At 45.9% G+C, this 16,209-nt stretch overlaps 1 protein-coding gene across 1 annotated transcript in view; it reads right to left on the minus strand.

The window, feature by feature from the left end:
• LOC311232746 (B-cadherin-like) overlaps window positions 1-9,444 on the minus strand; it is a gene marked incomplete at both ends in the record, with an annotated part of 41,550 nt that extends 32,106 nt beyond the window's left edge. Inside the window, 3 exons of the mRNA XM_084338326.1 lie at window positions 3,184-3,325; window positions 3,785-3,940; window positions 9,394-9,444. Of these exons, the coding sequence (XP_084194452.1) occupies window positions 3,184-3,325; window positions 3,785-3,940; window positions 9,394-9,444 (349 nt within the window). The remainder of the gene's footprint in view (window positions 1-3,183; window positions 3,326-3,784; window positions 3,941-9,393) is intronic.
• Between the last annotated feature and the right edge of the window lie 6,765 nt (window positions 9,445-16,209).

Below are 16,209 nucleotides of genomic sequence, written 5' to 3' on the forward strand. Positions count from 1 at the left end.
GCTCCTCCTCACCAAGCGCCTACTCAGGCCTTCTGTGAGTTCGGACTCCTTCTTCCATGTGAGGAAGCCTCCATCAGAGTACAGAGCCTTCCTCCTCAGATTGTCAAAGTGAGTGGACCCTCTAGAAGGGTCCTTTTCTATTGTATGTATATTCGATTCAATTAGTTTATTGAGTGTGTATGGGTTCGGTGCCTCTTCCCCGGAGGCCCTAAAACCAGTTTTTTACATGGCTCAAGGTGCAATATATTCTTTTCAATCTGTACAGCTCGCGTGGGAAGTCTCTCTGGGGATCCCCGTCTCTTTCCTATGGGAGGGTGGTGGGATGTAAAAATGTGAACATTTTTTACCCCGGCTGTGTAGACTGGGATACATACTGTTGATGCTTCCTTCTTTCTATTCCAGAAGTGTTGGAGTTAGGGAGTGTCACACCCCTCTTGTCGTTCCCCTGGGCGCCTTGGGGATTCAATGACAGGTCTAAATAGCCTGTTCATTGATGGGGGTGTGTCCCGACGCACGTATAGTGCTAGCTCGCTGTAAACAGGCGATTGACTGGCACGCCTTGGTTGCTTGTGGTTGAAACAGCGTTTTTTATAAAGCAACTGAGATGGGGGTTTTTCCTCTTCCGGCGACCACATCCCATGACCTGGGTGGGTTGTCGACGGATTCTCGTTCATGTCTGGGGGATGATGACGGGATGGATCTGAACATATGTAGTGGGGTCTCACGCCCTTGGGGTGGGCCACCAGGCGCGGTTCGTCCGAACGTCTGGGTGGCGCCTTCTTTTCATGTTAAGATCAACACGCATATCTGCCCTTCTCCTGGAGTAGGCATGTCGGCGTGGTTAGGGCACGGGACTGGTTCTGGTCACGCTGGTCCAGATCAGTTGAACCCGTTGTCCGCCGGGGATGCAGATCTGCTGTTCTGGTACCCTGAGGGACTTGGGCTTTTTTCAGGGGGAAAAATGCCAGGTCGGTCTGGGTGTCACAGGGTTAAGCGCTATGGAGACCCTGGTTGGGTATGTTTTTACTCAGCACTGTCGTCATGGCTTACAGCCATGCCATTCTGTACGCGCTCGATCTCGTCGGATCTCGGCCGCTACACAGGTTGGTCCTGGTTAGTACTTGGTTGGGAGACCGCCGGGGGATACCAGGTACGGTGTGCTTAGGGGCTGGTTCTCCATTATTTTTCGCTCCTCTCTCACGCATGGCGAAGAGGGGCCTGTGGGGGTGGTTTTTTGACCTCCTCTGGTGACCCTGTGCTTCCCGTACCGCCAGGCCCGGTCCGAAGTGATGTTTGCGACCCGTAGGCCTGGGTTAACCCTTTTTGGGAACTGAAACACTTGTACTCCGGTATAGCCGGTGTATACCCGCAGGTGTGTTTTGGAGTTTTTTCTTGAGGGGTTATAGGAACAACCACCGCATTGGGTAACACCGAGGTGGTTGATTCCCTGGTGTGTTGGAGCAGTGTCAACTCCCGGGTTCACCGTTTGAGGGTGCCCCTGCACGTTCATGACGTCTGCCAATCGTGTCAGCCTTCTCTGCCTCGACCCCTCTGGGTGGGGGTTGTTAAATGGAGGCTTGGTCATGCAACACCGCCAGCTTACGCTCCTTCCGCCGGGGCGGCTGTGTTCAGCTGTCCCCTCTGGCGCCTGTCTCGTCCGCAGTCTCCAGGCTAGGGTTAACAGCCTGTTGCCTGGTTTTTCCCCGGTGCGCTGCCTGCTTCCGTTGGTTAACCTTTTTTGTGTGCTTACGGCCATGCTGACTGCCTATTCTGTAGGGTCAGTGTGCCAGGCGGTGTACTATTGGGGGGACGGGGCCCGCTCGGCTTACGGCCATACCGACCTGAACACGCCCGATCTCGTCCGATCTCGGAAGCTGGGCAGGTTCTGGCCTGGTTGGTTCCGCCTGGGAATACCAGGTGCAGTAACTGAGGGGCCTTTGTCCGAATACGCTGGCGATGTGGGGGGCGGGGCACTACGTGCCCACCTGGTGGGGTCTTGATGCTGGCATCATGGACTTCTCCGGGCCCCCATTCTAGGGAGTCCAGTCCTTTTGGTGGGTCTGGGTCTTCCTTCGTGCTCCGCTGCTACGGCCTTGCCACGGGGTTGGGTTTGCCCTTGACCCCGTGATTCTGGGGGCGGTAACGAGGTTGTTCCTCTGTTCGTTCCCGGGTGGCATGCGGGTTGTGCGTGTGTGTAGTCGTGGGGTCAAGCCACGGTCTGCTCACCCTGTGCGTTGAGTTGCTTGAGTGCCTCTTCGCACGGTCGGGTCCGTCGCCCTCCTGTGACGTCCCTAATAGGGGGGCTACCCTCCATTAGGGGGGGTCGGGGGGGCTCGGCCCTCCCTGTTCTGATGGTTTTGGGGGGCTGTCAGCGGGGTGTATTTGTCAGCCAAGTGGCTCCGCTTGGCCTCCCTTGTGCAGTAGCGATGCCAAGCTAAGCCACTAACGATACAGAACGTTAGGTTATGACTATAACCAAGTTCTGTTAGTTAGGGGCGATGCTTGGCATCGGACGGCCGCTGCAGCCCTTGTCCTCACCTTGTGGTGAAAGCTTGGGAAGGAGGAGAGCAGGTGACCACACACCTGCTTATGAAGGTAAGCTGATGAGGGGTGTGGTCAGACTAATACTGGTATTAGAGGTACATTTGTGGTTTATTCAGTACGCGTGCACGTACGCGAGATAGTGCAGTAGCGATGCCAAGCATCGCCCCTAACTAACAGAACTTGGTTATAGTCATAACCTAACGTTAACCATCTGTAGTGTGGTAGTGAAAGGGTTAACCATCTGTAGTGTGGTAGTGAAAGGTTAACCTTCTGTAGTGTGGTAGTGAAAGGGTTAACCCTTTGTAGTGTGGTAGTGAAAGGGTTAACCAGCTGTAGTGTGGTAGTGAAAGGGTTAACCATCTGTAGTGTGATAGTGAAAGGGTTAAACATCTGTAGTGTGGTAGTGAAAGGGTTAACCATCTGTAGTGCGGTAGTGAAAGGGTTAACCATCTGTAGTGTGGTAGTGAAAGGGTTAACCATCTGTAGTGTGGTAGTGAAAGGGTTAACCCTTTGTAGTGCGGTAGTGAAAGGGTTAACCATCTGTAGTGTGGTAGTGAAAGGGTTAACCATCTGTAGTGTGGTAGTGAAAGGGTTAACCCTTTGTAGTGTGGTAGTGAAAGGGTTAAATAACGATCTCACCGATGGCTGTGCCCTCGCTGACGTTGCCGTGGGAGGGGTCTTGGCTGAATACAGGTCTATTGTCGTTCTGGTCAATGACTTTGATAATGACATCCATGGGTTCTTCAACCTGTGCTCCCTGGACCAGGGCATGGGCCAACAACTAGGAAACACCACAGAGCACAAACAAACATGCTACATTAAAGGAACACGCCAACATTATGGGATATGTGCTTAGCGTCTTCTCCAGAGTCAGACAAGAAGATTTCCTCTCTGTGTGCGTTCAGGAAGCAAGCTATCTGGCTGCAAACTAGCCTAGATTAGCACAAATGAGCGGATACGGACCAGCTAGCCCAGCTGTTGGCCAAAAGCACCTCTCCCAGAGTTTTAAGCTAGGCTAGTGGTCCGTATCCGCTTCCATTCATTTGTGCTAAGCTACAGTAAACTAGCTTGCAGGAAATTGGTGTCCATCTTCTTGTCGGACTCTGGAAAAGACGGTAATCACATTTCCCATAATGTTGCCGTATTACTTTAAGTAATGGATTGGTGATGGATGAACAATATAAAATAATTATACTGTGTGTTGTTATTACGCGGTTCTCTGAATTTTGCCTCAACTCACCCTGTATTCAGCCTTCTTCTCTCTGTCCAGTCGCTCGGTCACGTACATCCATCCAGATCCCTGGTTGATGGTGAACAGGCCCTCCGGAGGTTCGTCAGCCCCTGGCCCAGAGATCTTGTAGTTGATAGCAAACTGTCTGTCCAAGTTTGACCTGATCTAAATTAGAAAATAAGAACGACAAGAAAGTCCGAAAGTTTATTCAAAAAATGTTTTAGTCATGTGCTACAAACAATTTAAGTATTGATTCAAAAATATATGTTTTACTATTGCAAAGGTCATAGATTTCATTGTGAATAGTAGTTACCTGCGCCATGACTTTTGGATACGGGCCGTTGTCGTTTTCTGGGAGGTTTATATCTGGAAGAACCCAAGCCCTCTTCCTCCGATTCAAACCACCGTTGAAAACATGTGGAAATTCCAGGACTAGAAGTTGATGGGTGCCCAGTTTGGAACTGTTCTGTTTGAGTAATTACATACCATAAGCATAATTATACTACTTTGTGTCACTGAATTTGATTCTTACATTCAACATTGTCTATTGTACAGTCTTGCCAGGGTTTCTTGAAATAATAATTAATCATTCCCACCAATAATCTTGGTGATATTATGTGGTATTATGTGGCATAATGCCCTCCTATATTATACACTGTATAAAAACATTGTTTCAAATAAAAATAGAAAAATATAACCCGAGAAAACTACTCACAATTGGATTACTAAAGACTGGGTGCTGAATGGTCAGTGTATGTCAAGATCAGGACGACACTCCGAGGTGAGGTTTTATTGCCCTTATTCCGCGTGTATCTGACGAACATTCTATAGTCACGGGTGGGGTTAATTATAGGCGGCCCCAGCCATCCAGACAGGTACAGTACATCCCACCAGGAGGGATGGCTGGGGTCGACTGTGACTATTTTCAAGTTTTGTTTTATTTGTCACATATAAGGTACATTACAGTTAAATGCTTGGTTCTGTATGAGGCGCCTGAAGTTGTGCTTCATACAGTAACAAGTAAAAATAATAAAGACAAAAAATGTTGTATACATTTTTGTAAATTAGTTTGTACATTTTAATATACAATATACAAACTAAAGTACAACATGCAACCAAAATGCAAAAATGAGGTAGAGATGTAGTGTATATAGCAAATCCTTTAGTAATACATATATAAAACATGGTGTAGTGTTAAAAAGTGTTCAAAGTGTCTAAAGTGAATGTTAAATGTCAATGTTTAAAGTGAGTGTGTACATGTGGATGTGTGTGCAATGAATATAATTCTAAACTATAGATTAGAATGTTTGCCAGATACACGCTGAAGAAGTGTCTTGCCTGAAACGTCCTTATGACAATGCAAGGTCAAATTGGGAGTGCTGTCCTGCTCTCTAACCCATTCAGTGCCAACCACGAGATTATTTGGGTAAACTCGCCATGCGTTGAGTGCCAAGACCCGAGAAAACTCGGGTTTTACCACTTTGAGTGCCAGCAGGGGGCGCACGATTTAGCGCTTGAGTGCCGGCGCTGTAGTCAATGGGAGGGCGAGCACATTTGCGAACGCATAAACTATATCTTAAATTATGGCTGTGTCTAATACGCCCGTCGCTTATAAATGACTTGTTTGCAGTCAACATTGTCAAAACGGATTGTTTTTTTAATCGGTACATTTCCATTTTATACCATTTTGAAAAACGCTCGTTTTTTTAAACTTCCAGAAAAAAAGGCGATTTTGCAGGAATCACGCTTTAGTGGAATACACAAAACACGTTGTCATTTTTCGGCCTATTTATGAATAGTTTTCGAATAAACACTAGATTATCGATAGTATATGTGTACTTATGCACGCTAGAGAAGCGGGCTGAAAAATCTATTATCTTATTTCCTGATCAGCACACACACACACATACACACATATGGGACACTCTGTAAGTAAGTAAGTAAGTAAAGTTTATTTATATAGCACTTTTCACAGAGACAGCTCACAAAGTGCTTTACATACAGCAGAAATAAAATTTAATTAAAATAAAAAGCAAGAAACCATTCAAGAGATAAGATAGAACAAAATACAATGCATCACAGATAAACAAAACAAAACAAAAGACATATTCTATACCTGAAGGAGAAGCTCAAACATTACCCAAAGGCCTGTTTAAACAGTAATGTTTTTAGCTGATTTTTAAAAATGTCAACAGACGATACAGCTCTTAGGCCACGAGGAAGGGCATTCCAGAGTCTAGGCGCTACAGACTGAAAGGCTCTGTCACCTTTGGTGATCAGCCTGGTGCGCGGAATGACCAACAGGTCCTGGTCAGCTGTCCTCAGGGTCCTGCTGGGCACATATGGTTCCAGCAGGTCAGTTAAATATTCTGGTGCCTGGCCGTGCAGAGCTCTGAAAGTGAGCACCAGGACTTTGAAATTAATTCTAAGATGTATAGGAAGCCAGTGCAAGGAGGCCAGAACTGGAGTAATGTGACACCTTCTGCTTGATCTGGTCAGCAGTCTTGCAGCAGTATTTTGTATGAACTGGAGGCGGTCTATGGATGATTTATTGAGGCAGGTGAGAACCGAATTGCAGTAGTCTAGACGAGAAGAAACAAAGGCATGGATGATCAACTCTAGGTCAGAGTGGGAAACCATCGACCTGAGTTTAGCAATATTCCTGAGATGGAAAAAACAGGTGCGGGTCACCGACTTGATATGGGTGTCGAGGTGCATAGTATGATCAAAGTTTACCCCAAGGTTCCGGAGGTTGGGGCTCACATTAGTTTCTAGGGGCCCAAGGCAACCAGCCACCCTAGATGCAACGCCATCAGAGGCCACGATGAGCACCTCGGTTTTGGCCTCATTTAGCTGGAGGAAGTTGCTAGCTAACCAGGCCTTAATGGCCGACAGACATTCATTTAAAACAATAAAATTAGAATTAAAATCATCAGGGCAATCAGGGTTAAAAGAGCAATACAGCTGGATATCATCCGCATAAAGGTGGTAGGAGATGCCTTTAAAAGTGTTAATAATGTGTCCTAATGGGAGCAAATATAGTGAAAATAAAATCGGACCAAGTACCGAGCCCTGGGGGACCCCACAGGAAAGGGTAACAGACTCAGACACATGGGGGCCTACTCCGACTGAAAAACATCTACCTGAGAGATAGGACTCAAACCACTCATGTGCACTCCCTGTGACACCCACCCAATCTCTGAGCCTATTTAACAGATTATCCCCAAGACTGGTAAAATAGATTCCTTACCTCAGATCAGATGTTCTCCAAAAAGATTATTCCAATTCCTGATCGCCATTCCAAATATCGATCGCGTTTATTGATCCAACGCTGGGTACTGGAAACACATATTCCACGCTGTTCTGCGGCTCGGCAATGAATGGAATCGTCTCCGGTTACATGCCTGACAAGTAAAATGTGGATTCCGGACTCTTTTTTTCCCATCCATTTCATTCGGTCCAATCCAATGGGTGCATACCATCCGGAGAGACGATAGGGGGCGGTACTTTCCCTGTTCGAGCTCAGATAGATCCCCAATGGTAACGTGAGGCTAGATTGATGAAAAATGAATGGAAATCGATAATAAAAAAAATTAACGATTAAATAACGAGATTTCTCGTTCTTGGCACTCAACGCATGGCATGAACTAACGAGATTTCTCGTGGCTGGCACTCAAAGTGGTAATTGTTATTTATTTTATTAGCAATATCCATAAATTTTTCATCCATCCAGCCTGACGTTATCATTGGGAATGGGACTGAGCTCGAAAAGGGCAAATACCGCCACCTATCGTCTCCCGGATGGTATTGCACATCATTGGGTGGGACTGTGCATCAAAAAAATAAGTCCGGTCCAGGTTTTACTTCTCGGGCATGCAGCTGGATACTATTGCATTGAGTCCCCCCACTATAACGTTGGATCAATAAACGCGATCAATATTTGGAATGGCGATCAGGAATTGTATTAATCTTTTTGCAGAACATCTGATGTGAAGTAAGGACTCTATTTTACCAGTCTTGGGTTAATCAGATGTTTTTTTCTCCGCCATCGCAGCGTGTGTGTGTGTGTGTGCGTAACGTTAGCCGTATCCACGGCATGGATAATCGATTTTTCAGCCCGCTTCTCTAGCGTGCATAAGTACACATATACTATCGATAATCTAGCGTTTATTTTAAAACTATTCATAAATCAGCCGAAAAATTACGTGTTTTGTGTATTCCAGTAAAGGCCGATTATCGCGGAAAGCAAGTCATTGATAAGCGAGGGGTGTTTTAGACCCATAGCCATAATTTAAGATATAGTTTAACAGTTCGCAAATTTCCCCGTCCTCCCATTGACTTCCTTATTGGCACGCTATCCCTAATATGGTTAAAGGGGCGTGGCTCTGAATGAAAAACACATTTAAGTAAGGCAAGCTCAAACACACACATGAAATAAGTGTAAAGACAATGTGTTACCTGTAATTGGATATCATTTTTAGTTTTTGGGACTTGATAGCTGATGAGGCGCTCTGCTTCAGCCAAAGCAGCCCAACAACACTATAGGATACAAAAGTCGTAATCATAATATGTAGAACTCACTACATTACTTTGCCACGAATATTAAAGGGTCTGTTCTATGAGTGAAAACTTAACAAAAGCTAAAGTAAGGCTGTAACCATGAATAAATGTGCTGCATTAAGAGGCCCATCTCACATGGGATTAGAAAAAAGCTACAAGTCGGGGCGGCTAGGTGGCGCAGTGGGCAAGGCGCTCGCCACCAACGCAGGAGATGCTGGGTTCGAGCCCAGCTCTCTGCGTTGCTACCAGCTTGGCTGGTCGTTCCTACTAATACAATTGGCAGTATTAGGGGGTGGGAAGCTAGTGGGTGGGGATCGGACGTTGTGGACAGCGACTCCTACAGGTCGGTTGGTGCGCCTGCGCAGTAGAATCAGGAAGCGACGAGGGCAGCGTGTCCCTCCCACGCGTTACTCCTCGCCGCTGAGAGGCCGCGCTGTGCAGGTGAAAAGATGCGACGGCTGCCTCCTCGAGTGCCGGAGGGGACACGTGATGCAAGGCTTCGTCCACATTGCAGCCGGCTTGTGGGAGGCATGGCCTAACAGCGTTCGAGACAGGGGAGGGGAGAATTGGACGATACGAAATTGGGGACGGGAGAAAAATAGAAAAAATTGGGAGAAAAAGTAGATAAAACAAATTTAAAAAAGAAAAGGCTACAAGTGGGCGGACCGGTGCTCCCACTGTCCTCAGCCCACAGCCTCATACAGACACAACCCCACGGTACGAAGATCTTTAGTGAGGCAACAGGTGAATAAATAGAGGCCCATATTACTGTTATTCTGACTCGGGCATCGCAACCCCTGGAGCCCCATACACATAATACAAAATATACACATTATGCAGACTGAAAGATAATCATTATCTTTCTTATTTGCCAGAAAATAATTGCGGTTTACACTATGTGTGATTCATGAATACATGCCGACTGTCACTTTTTTTCATCCAAAGGATCATTTATTAGCTGTATTGATATTACACTTGTAAACTTGGTGTTTTACCCATTTCTCTAATAATTCACAAGCATTGCTAATGCGGGTCTGCGAGATGTCAAACAGGTTTACCTGGAGCAGGACCAGCAGAGAGATGAGCCCCGTGGTCCTGCGGGCCTCCATGATGTCCACAGCTCTGTCCGCACCTCGGGGTTTGGACTGCTCCGCTTGCCGCTCCTCTCTCCGGGCTTATCTCCAGATCTGAATGAATGAATGAATGAAAACTTTATTTAACAGATTGCAGAATGGGTACAATACAGTACGGCGGCTCAATACACACAATTGTTAAGGGGATGCAGACCTGAGAAAGACGTTTGTCTTTTTCCATCAGGGTCCCCCATTTTCAATTCATATAGACATTTATGACATAGACAACATACATGACATCATGGCATAGGGACATATAGGTATTTAGTACTCATACATTTGTGACATAAACGGTATTCAAATATCCTAGATCCTGACAGAGTAGGGAGGGGACGATACACAAATGTTCTAGAATGTTTGATTATGACATCATACTGTGACATCACGAATGCTCTAGAATGTTTGACTATGAACTGTGACTAGGGATGGGTACCGTTCACATTTGAACCGATACGGTACTGGTACCTGTGAATCTATACCGGTACCCTTAAAATTTAATCTACCTACCTCAGTCGTAAAAAAAAAAATCCAAACTTCAAATAACTACACTTTCGACCGTTTTCGGCTTGCCATTGCCCCGACTGCTTTGTTGTTGAATCAAGTCAAATCCTAGGACCTAGGTAAGTGTATTGTAGAGGAGCCAAAGCTATATATTTAGGTTATTGTATTATATGAATGTTTATATGTTTATTTTTATAACCTTACATTGAAACGGCATTAGGAATATTGATTGGATTTAGATAGTCATTGAACTGTATTATTTGTCATAATAGAACCTTCTAGAAAATTTGTGATGTCACAGTTAGGGATGGGTACCGAATTCGGTACTTTTAAAGGTACTTACTGAAACACATCAGTACTACCGAGTATCGATTCACGTAAAAGAAAGAAAAAAGAAATAGTTTGCACTTTTTTTTAACCTTTTTTCTTTTCATGTCGAGTTCACATGCACAATATACGTATCAGGGCCGACGTTCCACTCCACTGGTTAAAGTTGCTTACTCGTGAGTAGTATGTTCATTGATAAAGAAAAATAAAGCTATCCAAATGGTTTATTTCTCTTCCACAGCGAAGTCTTTCTTTACAGAAGTGATCCTAAAGCTATTTTCCTAAATATTCACGTCACTACAAGGTAAGAAAACTGTATTTTCCCAGTCTCCAAAATCACAGCCGACTCGACACATGAAAATTCCTCCTCACCTGAAAGCCGTAAATCAACTTGCCGGCTCTTTCCACAGCGAAACGGTCAGCAAGGCACCTTGGTTGAGAGATGCAGGCTTCAATCTATGTTGTTTAGTCTATCTGTTCAACAATGAGCTCTTCAGAGGGAATTGTTGAATATATATAGATACACAAATGTACTAGAATGTTTGATTATGACATCATACTGTGACATCACGAATGCTCTAGAATGTTTGACTATGACATCATACTGTGACACGAATTTTCTAGAAGGTTCTATTATGACAAATAATACAGTTCAATCTAAATCCAATCAATATTCCTAATGCCGTTTCAATGTAAAGGTTATAAAAATAAACATTCATATAATACAATAACCTAAATATATAGCTTTGGCTCCTCTACAATACACTTACCTAGGATTTGACTTGATTCAACAACAAAGCAGTCGGGGCAATGGCAAGCCGAAAACGGTCGAAAGTGTAGTTATTTGAAGTTTGGATTTTTTTTTACGACTGAGGTAGGTAGATAAAAATTTTAGAGACTAAAGTACCGAAAAAGTGTACCGGTATAGATTCACAGGTACCAGTACCGTATCGGTTCAAATGTGAACGGTACCCATCCCTATTGCTTATGTCCAGAGATTCCACCATTGATAACTAAAGTAATGACACTTGACTTACCTGTTATATTATGTTTTGCCTTTTTAAACATGTCCCTTATCACGCTGTCCTCTGGCTGCGCTTAAGCCACGACAGCTGTCACGAGACGCGCACTGAGAGCTGGCCAGTATACCGCAGGACTTTTTATGAAACATTCTGATATTTTCGCGGGCACGAGACCACTGCACAAGACCCGCGAAAATATCTCCTAACAGTTAAATACGCCTATACGGGCTAAAGAGTTATGATAATAATAATAATACATGTAACGAGTGATCCTAATAAAATGTCTATTCGATTCATGCATGTCTGACTGTTAAACAAGTAAAAAATGATGTAAATATGTTGTTAGAATGGTACAAATATTCATCTGGTGACATTCTTCATAGCATTAACACATTTATTGACCCAGAAAATGTATAGTTTGACACCCAAATTGATCTTGTATGTTCAACATTCTAACAACAAACCCTAACCCAACATTCAAATTTTTGGCAGTTGTTAGAATGTTCGACACATTTGTACCACATGCACAAACCTGCTTGATTATTGCCCCAAATTGCATGCAAGTTGGACAAAGTGGGTATGTCTGGAAAGAAGAGGCGTGTGGGTACCTATAAAACCAATGTGCACTCTGATATATTCATGTGAACAGCCAAGGGACCTTTTGGAAGATGAGCATGGCAGTTATTTCTGGGCGAAAATGTAACATAATTTTGAATCATTGCCTATTAAAACCCCCTTCCCAACCGTTGGGCTTAATGAAAATGATACCAATGGAAAGCTTAGCTTCTCTAGTTTACAGGGATACCAATACCTTTGTGTTCGCTCAAATATTGAGCACGCTATATGGACCAAGATATTTATTAATGGGCAGAACCTTGATTTTACATGGCGGCCATCTTGAAATCCATCATGATGACGTGGCCCCTACCCCAAAATGAAAGCTATGATGATGAGGAACACGTGGGGAAAATTTGGTGCTTTTGTCCGGCGTGTCCACATCCTTCTCAAATCTGGTGCTAAGCCACCGCACTACTCACCTGATTCCCGTGAAAGGTGTTCCCAGGACAGACCTAGAAGTGAATTATAACCACTCAAAACGAGAAAGTGACTTCCAAGTAATCCTCCACAACATAGCCTATGTCATTTTACATACTTACATTCTGCTAGTGCCTCAGGTTAAGCTTTGTCTGCAAGACTGCTGAGGTTTTCTCACAGAAGACGCTGTGCGGGTGTTTATGTAGCCGGTGTGATCTTAACTGCGTTGTGTTTGTCGATTCGACCCCTGTTAAGGGATCGCCCTGAGTGGGAGTTGAACCCCGATCTCCCGCGTCGCGGGCGGCATCACAGACCACTATACCAAGAGGTGAATTCACTTCTTGCTTCCGGGTCTGGATGCCTCTGGGGAGTGAGTTTACTTGCAGTACCGCTTACCATCCACAGCCACTGAACTACTTGTACCATTGTGACTGGATATACTGCGGTACCTCCGTTACACTCACCCCCCTAAACTCACTCCACCCAGGGCATCCGGGTCTAGCGGCACCACGTGTAGCCGGTGTGATCTTACTCTGCATTGTGTTTTTCGATTCGACCCCTGTTAAGGGATCGCCCTGAGTGGGAGTTGAACCCCGATCTCCCGCGTCGCGGGCGGCATCACAGACCACTATACCAAGAGGTGAATTCACTTCTTGCTTCCGGGTGTGGATGCCTCTGGGGAGTGAGTTTACTTGCAGTACCGCTTACCATCCACAGCCACTGAACTACTTGTACCATCGTGACTGGATATACTGCGGTACCTCCGTTACACTCACCCCCCTAAACTCACTCCACCCAGGGCATCCGGGTCTAGCGGCACCACGTGTAGCCGGTGTGATCTTACTCTGCATTGTGTTTTTCGATTCGACCCCTGTTAAGGGATCGCCCTGAGTGGGAGTTGAACCCCGGTCTCCTGCGTCACGGGTGGCATCACAGACCACTATACCAAGAGGTGAATTCACTTCTTGCTTCCGGGTGTGGATGCCTCTGGGGAGTGAGTTTACTTGCAGTACCGCTTACCATCCACAGCCACTGAACTATTTGTACCATCGTGACTGTGGATATACTGCGGTACCTCCGTTACATTTACACAACACTAGTGGGCAGGACAGGCTCATCAGTATAGTCGGCTAAATTAAGTGCGTCAGGAGCCATGTTTTTAAAAGTGTATGTAGGAGCCAAAGCTATATATTTAGGTTATTGTATTATATGAATGTTTAATATTGATTGGATTTAGGTAAAGTCATTGAAACATGGTCAAGCAGCTAGAGCATTTGTGATGATGCATCCGGCGTTGTAAAAGGGAAAGGGTCTAGAGCACCATCCACTACAATTTCCAGAACATCATCTGCAAGCCAGCGTCTGAAGGCTGACTTAGGGCCGAGTTGCTAACCCAGGCTTCCACTCTAAAACAAAAATGACAACTCGAGGAACACGCTCTAAAACAAAAACGACAACTCGAGGAACAGGAGGCTCTGCTAAGAGCAGAGAGGGAGGAACAGGAGGCTCGGCTCTTAGCTACCTCAGCTAAGCTAAGAGCAGAGAGGGAAGAACAGGAGGCTAACCTAAGAGCAGAGATAGAGGAGTTGCAGGTCCAGGCTGCTTTAGCTGCCTTGGAGGCTAAGTGCAAAGTACTGGCAGAGTACAAGAGCCAGCGGGCCTCATCCAGAGTGTCCCGTAGGGATGGAATGAACTCTTACATAGAGAAAAAGAGTTCCTTCGTATCACAAGCTCACGAGCAGGCTACGCCTACTCCCCAGGCCGTAGCGATAAAAGGAGAACCTGCTTACAGTAGCAGCTCCAGAGTACCTGGCGGTGCTACACCGAAAGAACAAGAGTCTCAGTAACAAGAGTCCAAACGAGCCATGGTGGATTTCCTAGTGAAGCAACAAAACCATGCTACTCTGCCCCCTCAACAGATTCCTATATTCAAGGGAGACCCTATGGAGTACAGGCTATTCATCAGGGCCTTTGAACACGGAGTGGAGGACAAGACAGATAGTAACAGAGACCGGCTGTACTTCATGGAGCAGTACACGGATGGACAGCCAAGAGAGCTGATAAGAAGTTGTCTTCACATGGAACCAGAGCGAGGCTATCACGAGGCAAGAAGGCTCTTGGAAAAAGCATTTTGGAAATGGATACAAGAGCTCAATGGCGTATATAGACAGGGCACTGAACTGGCCTACTATCAAGTTCGATGACGGAGGGGCGCTCCACTCCTTTGGCCTCTATCTCACTGGATGCCTCAACACTATGGCTGACGTGGAGTACATGCAGGAGCTTGACAGCATATCAAATATGCGTGCCATCACAGCCAAGCTTCTGTACAAGCACAGGGGCGGGGAAGAAGAGGGCGAAGCCAGTTCTATGGTCAGTGGATGCATCAATGCAGAAACGAGGACCTGCAGAGCTACTGGAGCCGGCAACATCGAAAGCATCTAGGCTATCGTTCCGGTCCACATCAAAGCCAAGAAAGGCAACAAGATGGTGGCGGCCTACGCGTTTCTCGGCCCAGGCAGCAACGTCACTTTCTGCACAGAGAGGTTAATGGCAGCGCTTAACGTCACCGGCAGGAAGACAAGTATCCTGCTAAGGACCATGGGAGGCGAGCAGGTCATGAGCGGCCAGAGGGTGTCTGGGTTAGAAGTCTATAGCTTGGATAGTGACAACTTCCTAGAGCTACCCAACACCTTCTCTCAGAAGTCAATACCTGCTCGTAAACAGACCATCCCACTGCAAGAGGAAGTCGATAAGTGGCCACATCTCAGTGAAGTGCAAATACCGAAGATAGGCCTTCTCATCGGGACTGACGTACCCAAGGCAATGGAACGATGGCAGGTGGTACCCAGCGTGGAAGAAGGGCTGTACGCGGTGAAAACGCGATTGGGCTGGTTCGTCAATGGCCCCCTCAGAGGAGAAGATGGCCATGAAGCTACCAGTGGACTCATACAAGCCACGTACAACCGCACATCCGTGGCCACGCTAGATGAACTTTGGAGTCAACAGTTCAAGAACGACTTTCCAGAGTGTCAAGACGACCGGTTTGAGAAGTGGAGGGACGACATCCAGTTTCTGGAACTGGTCTCGCAGTCCGTGAAACTTACAGAGGGACACTACAGCAGCGGCCTACCAGTGAGGAACGCAGTCTTCAAGATGCCGAACAGCAGAAGAGTAGCTGAACAGCGAGCTCTCAACTACAGCTATCTGCTACAGAAGAGTGATGACAACAAGCTTCATGTTGCCTTGGTCATGGCGAAGGCGAGTGGCCCCACTCAAGCCCCTCACTATGAACTCTCGCGGGAGCGAGCCACGCACAGCCTTCAGAGCGAGGCGCCACAGTACCTCTCAGCCGGCTGCTCCCGGCTGGGAAGCGACTTGCTACGGTCGCGCAAAGCGCCTATTGGCTCAGAAAAGTTGTCAGTCACCAGCCACGTGACAGCCAGGGAGTTATGAGACGTTTGATTGATTGATAACTTTATTATGTTATGCGTTATCATCATATCATCATGATAAACTTCAAGCTGTCAGACACACACACACACATGCGTCGTCTGTTTTGCCTCAATACTGTATATATAATTCTGTTTTGCCTCAATATACACAGTATACATATATATATATTGATGCAAAACAGAATTATTCAGCAGTGTGTTGTGTGTGCGTGCGGCCAGGAACGTGCAACAAGATGGTATACATTATGGTATATGAATAGTATATTCCACTATAGCAGTATATGGTGTGCTGTACATTTGAATCTGATCTAATTTTGCATTATAATGAGATGGACAGGTGTGTAATGTGTGTGTGGTGATGTGAAAGCGTATCTGCCTTGCGAGACTAGGCGAGAGGCTCT

Source organism: Notolepis coatsorum, assembly GCF_963971535.1.
Source record: "Notolepis coatsorum genome assembly, contig: SUPER_7_unloc_3, whole genome shotgun sequence".
Taxonomy (NCBI): domain Eukaryota; kingdom Metazoa; phylum Chordata; class Actinopteri; order Aulopiformes; family Paralepididae; genus Notolepis; species Notolepis coatsorum.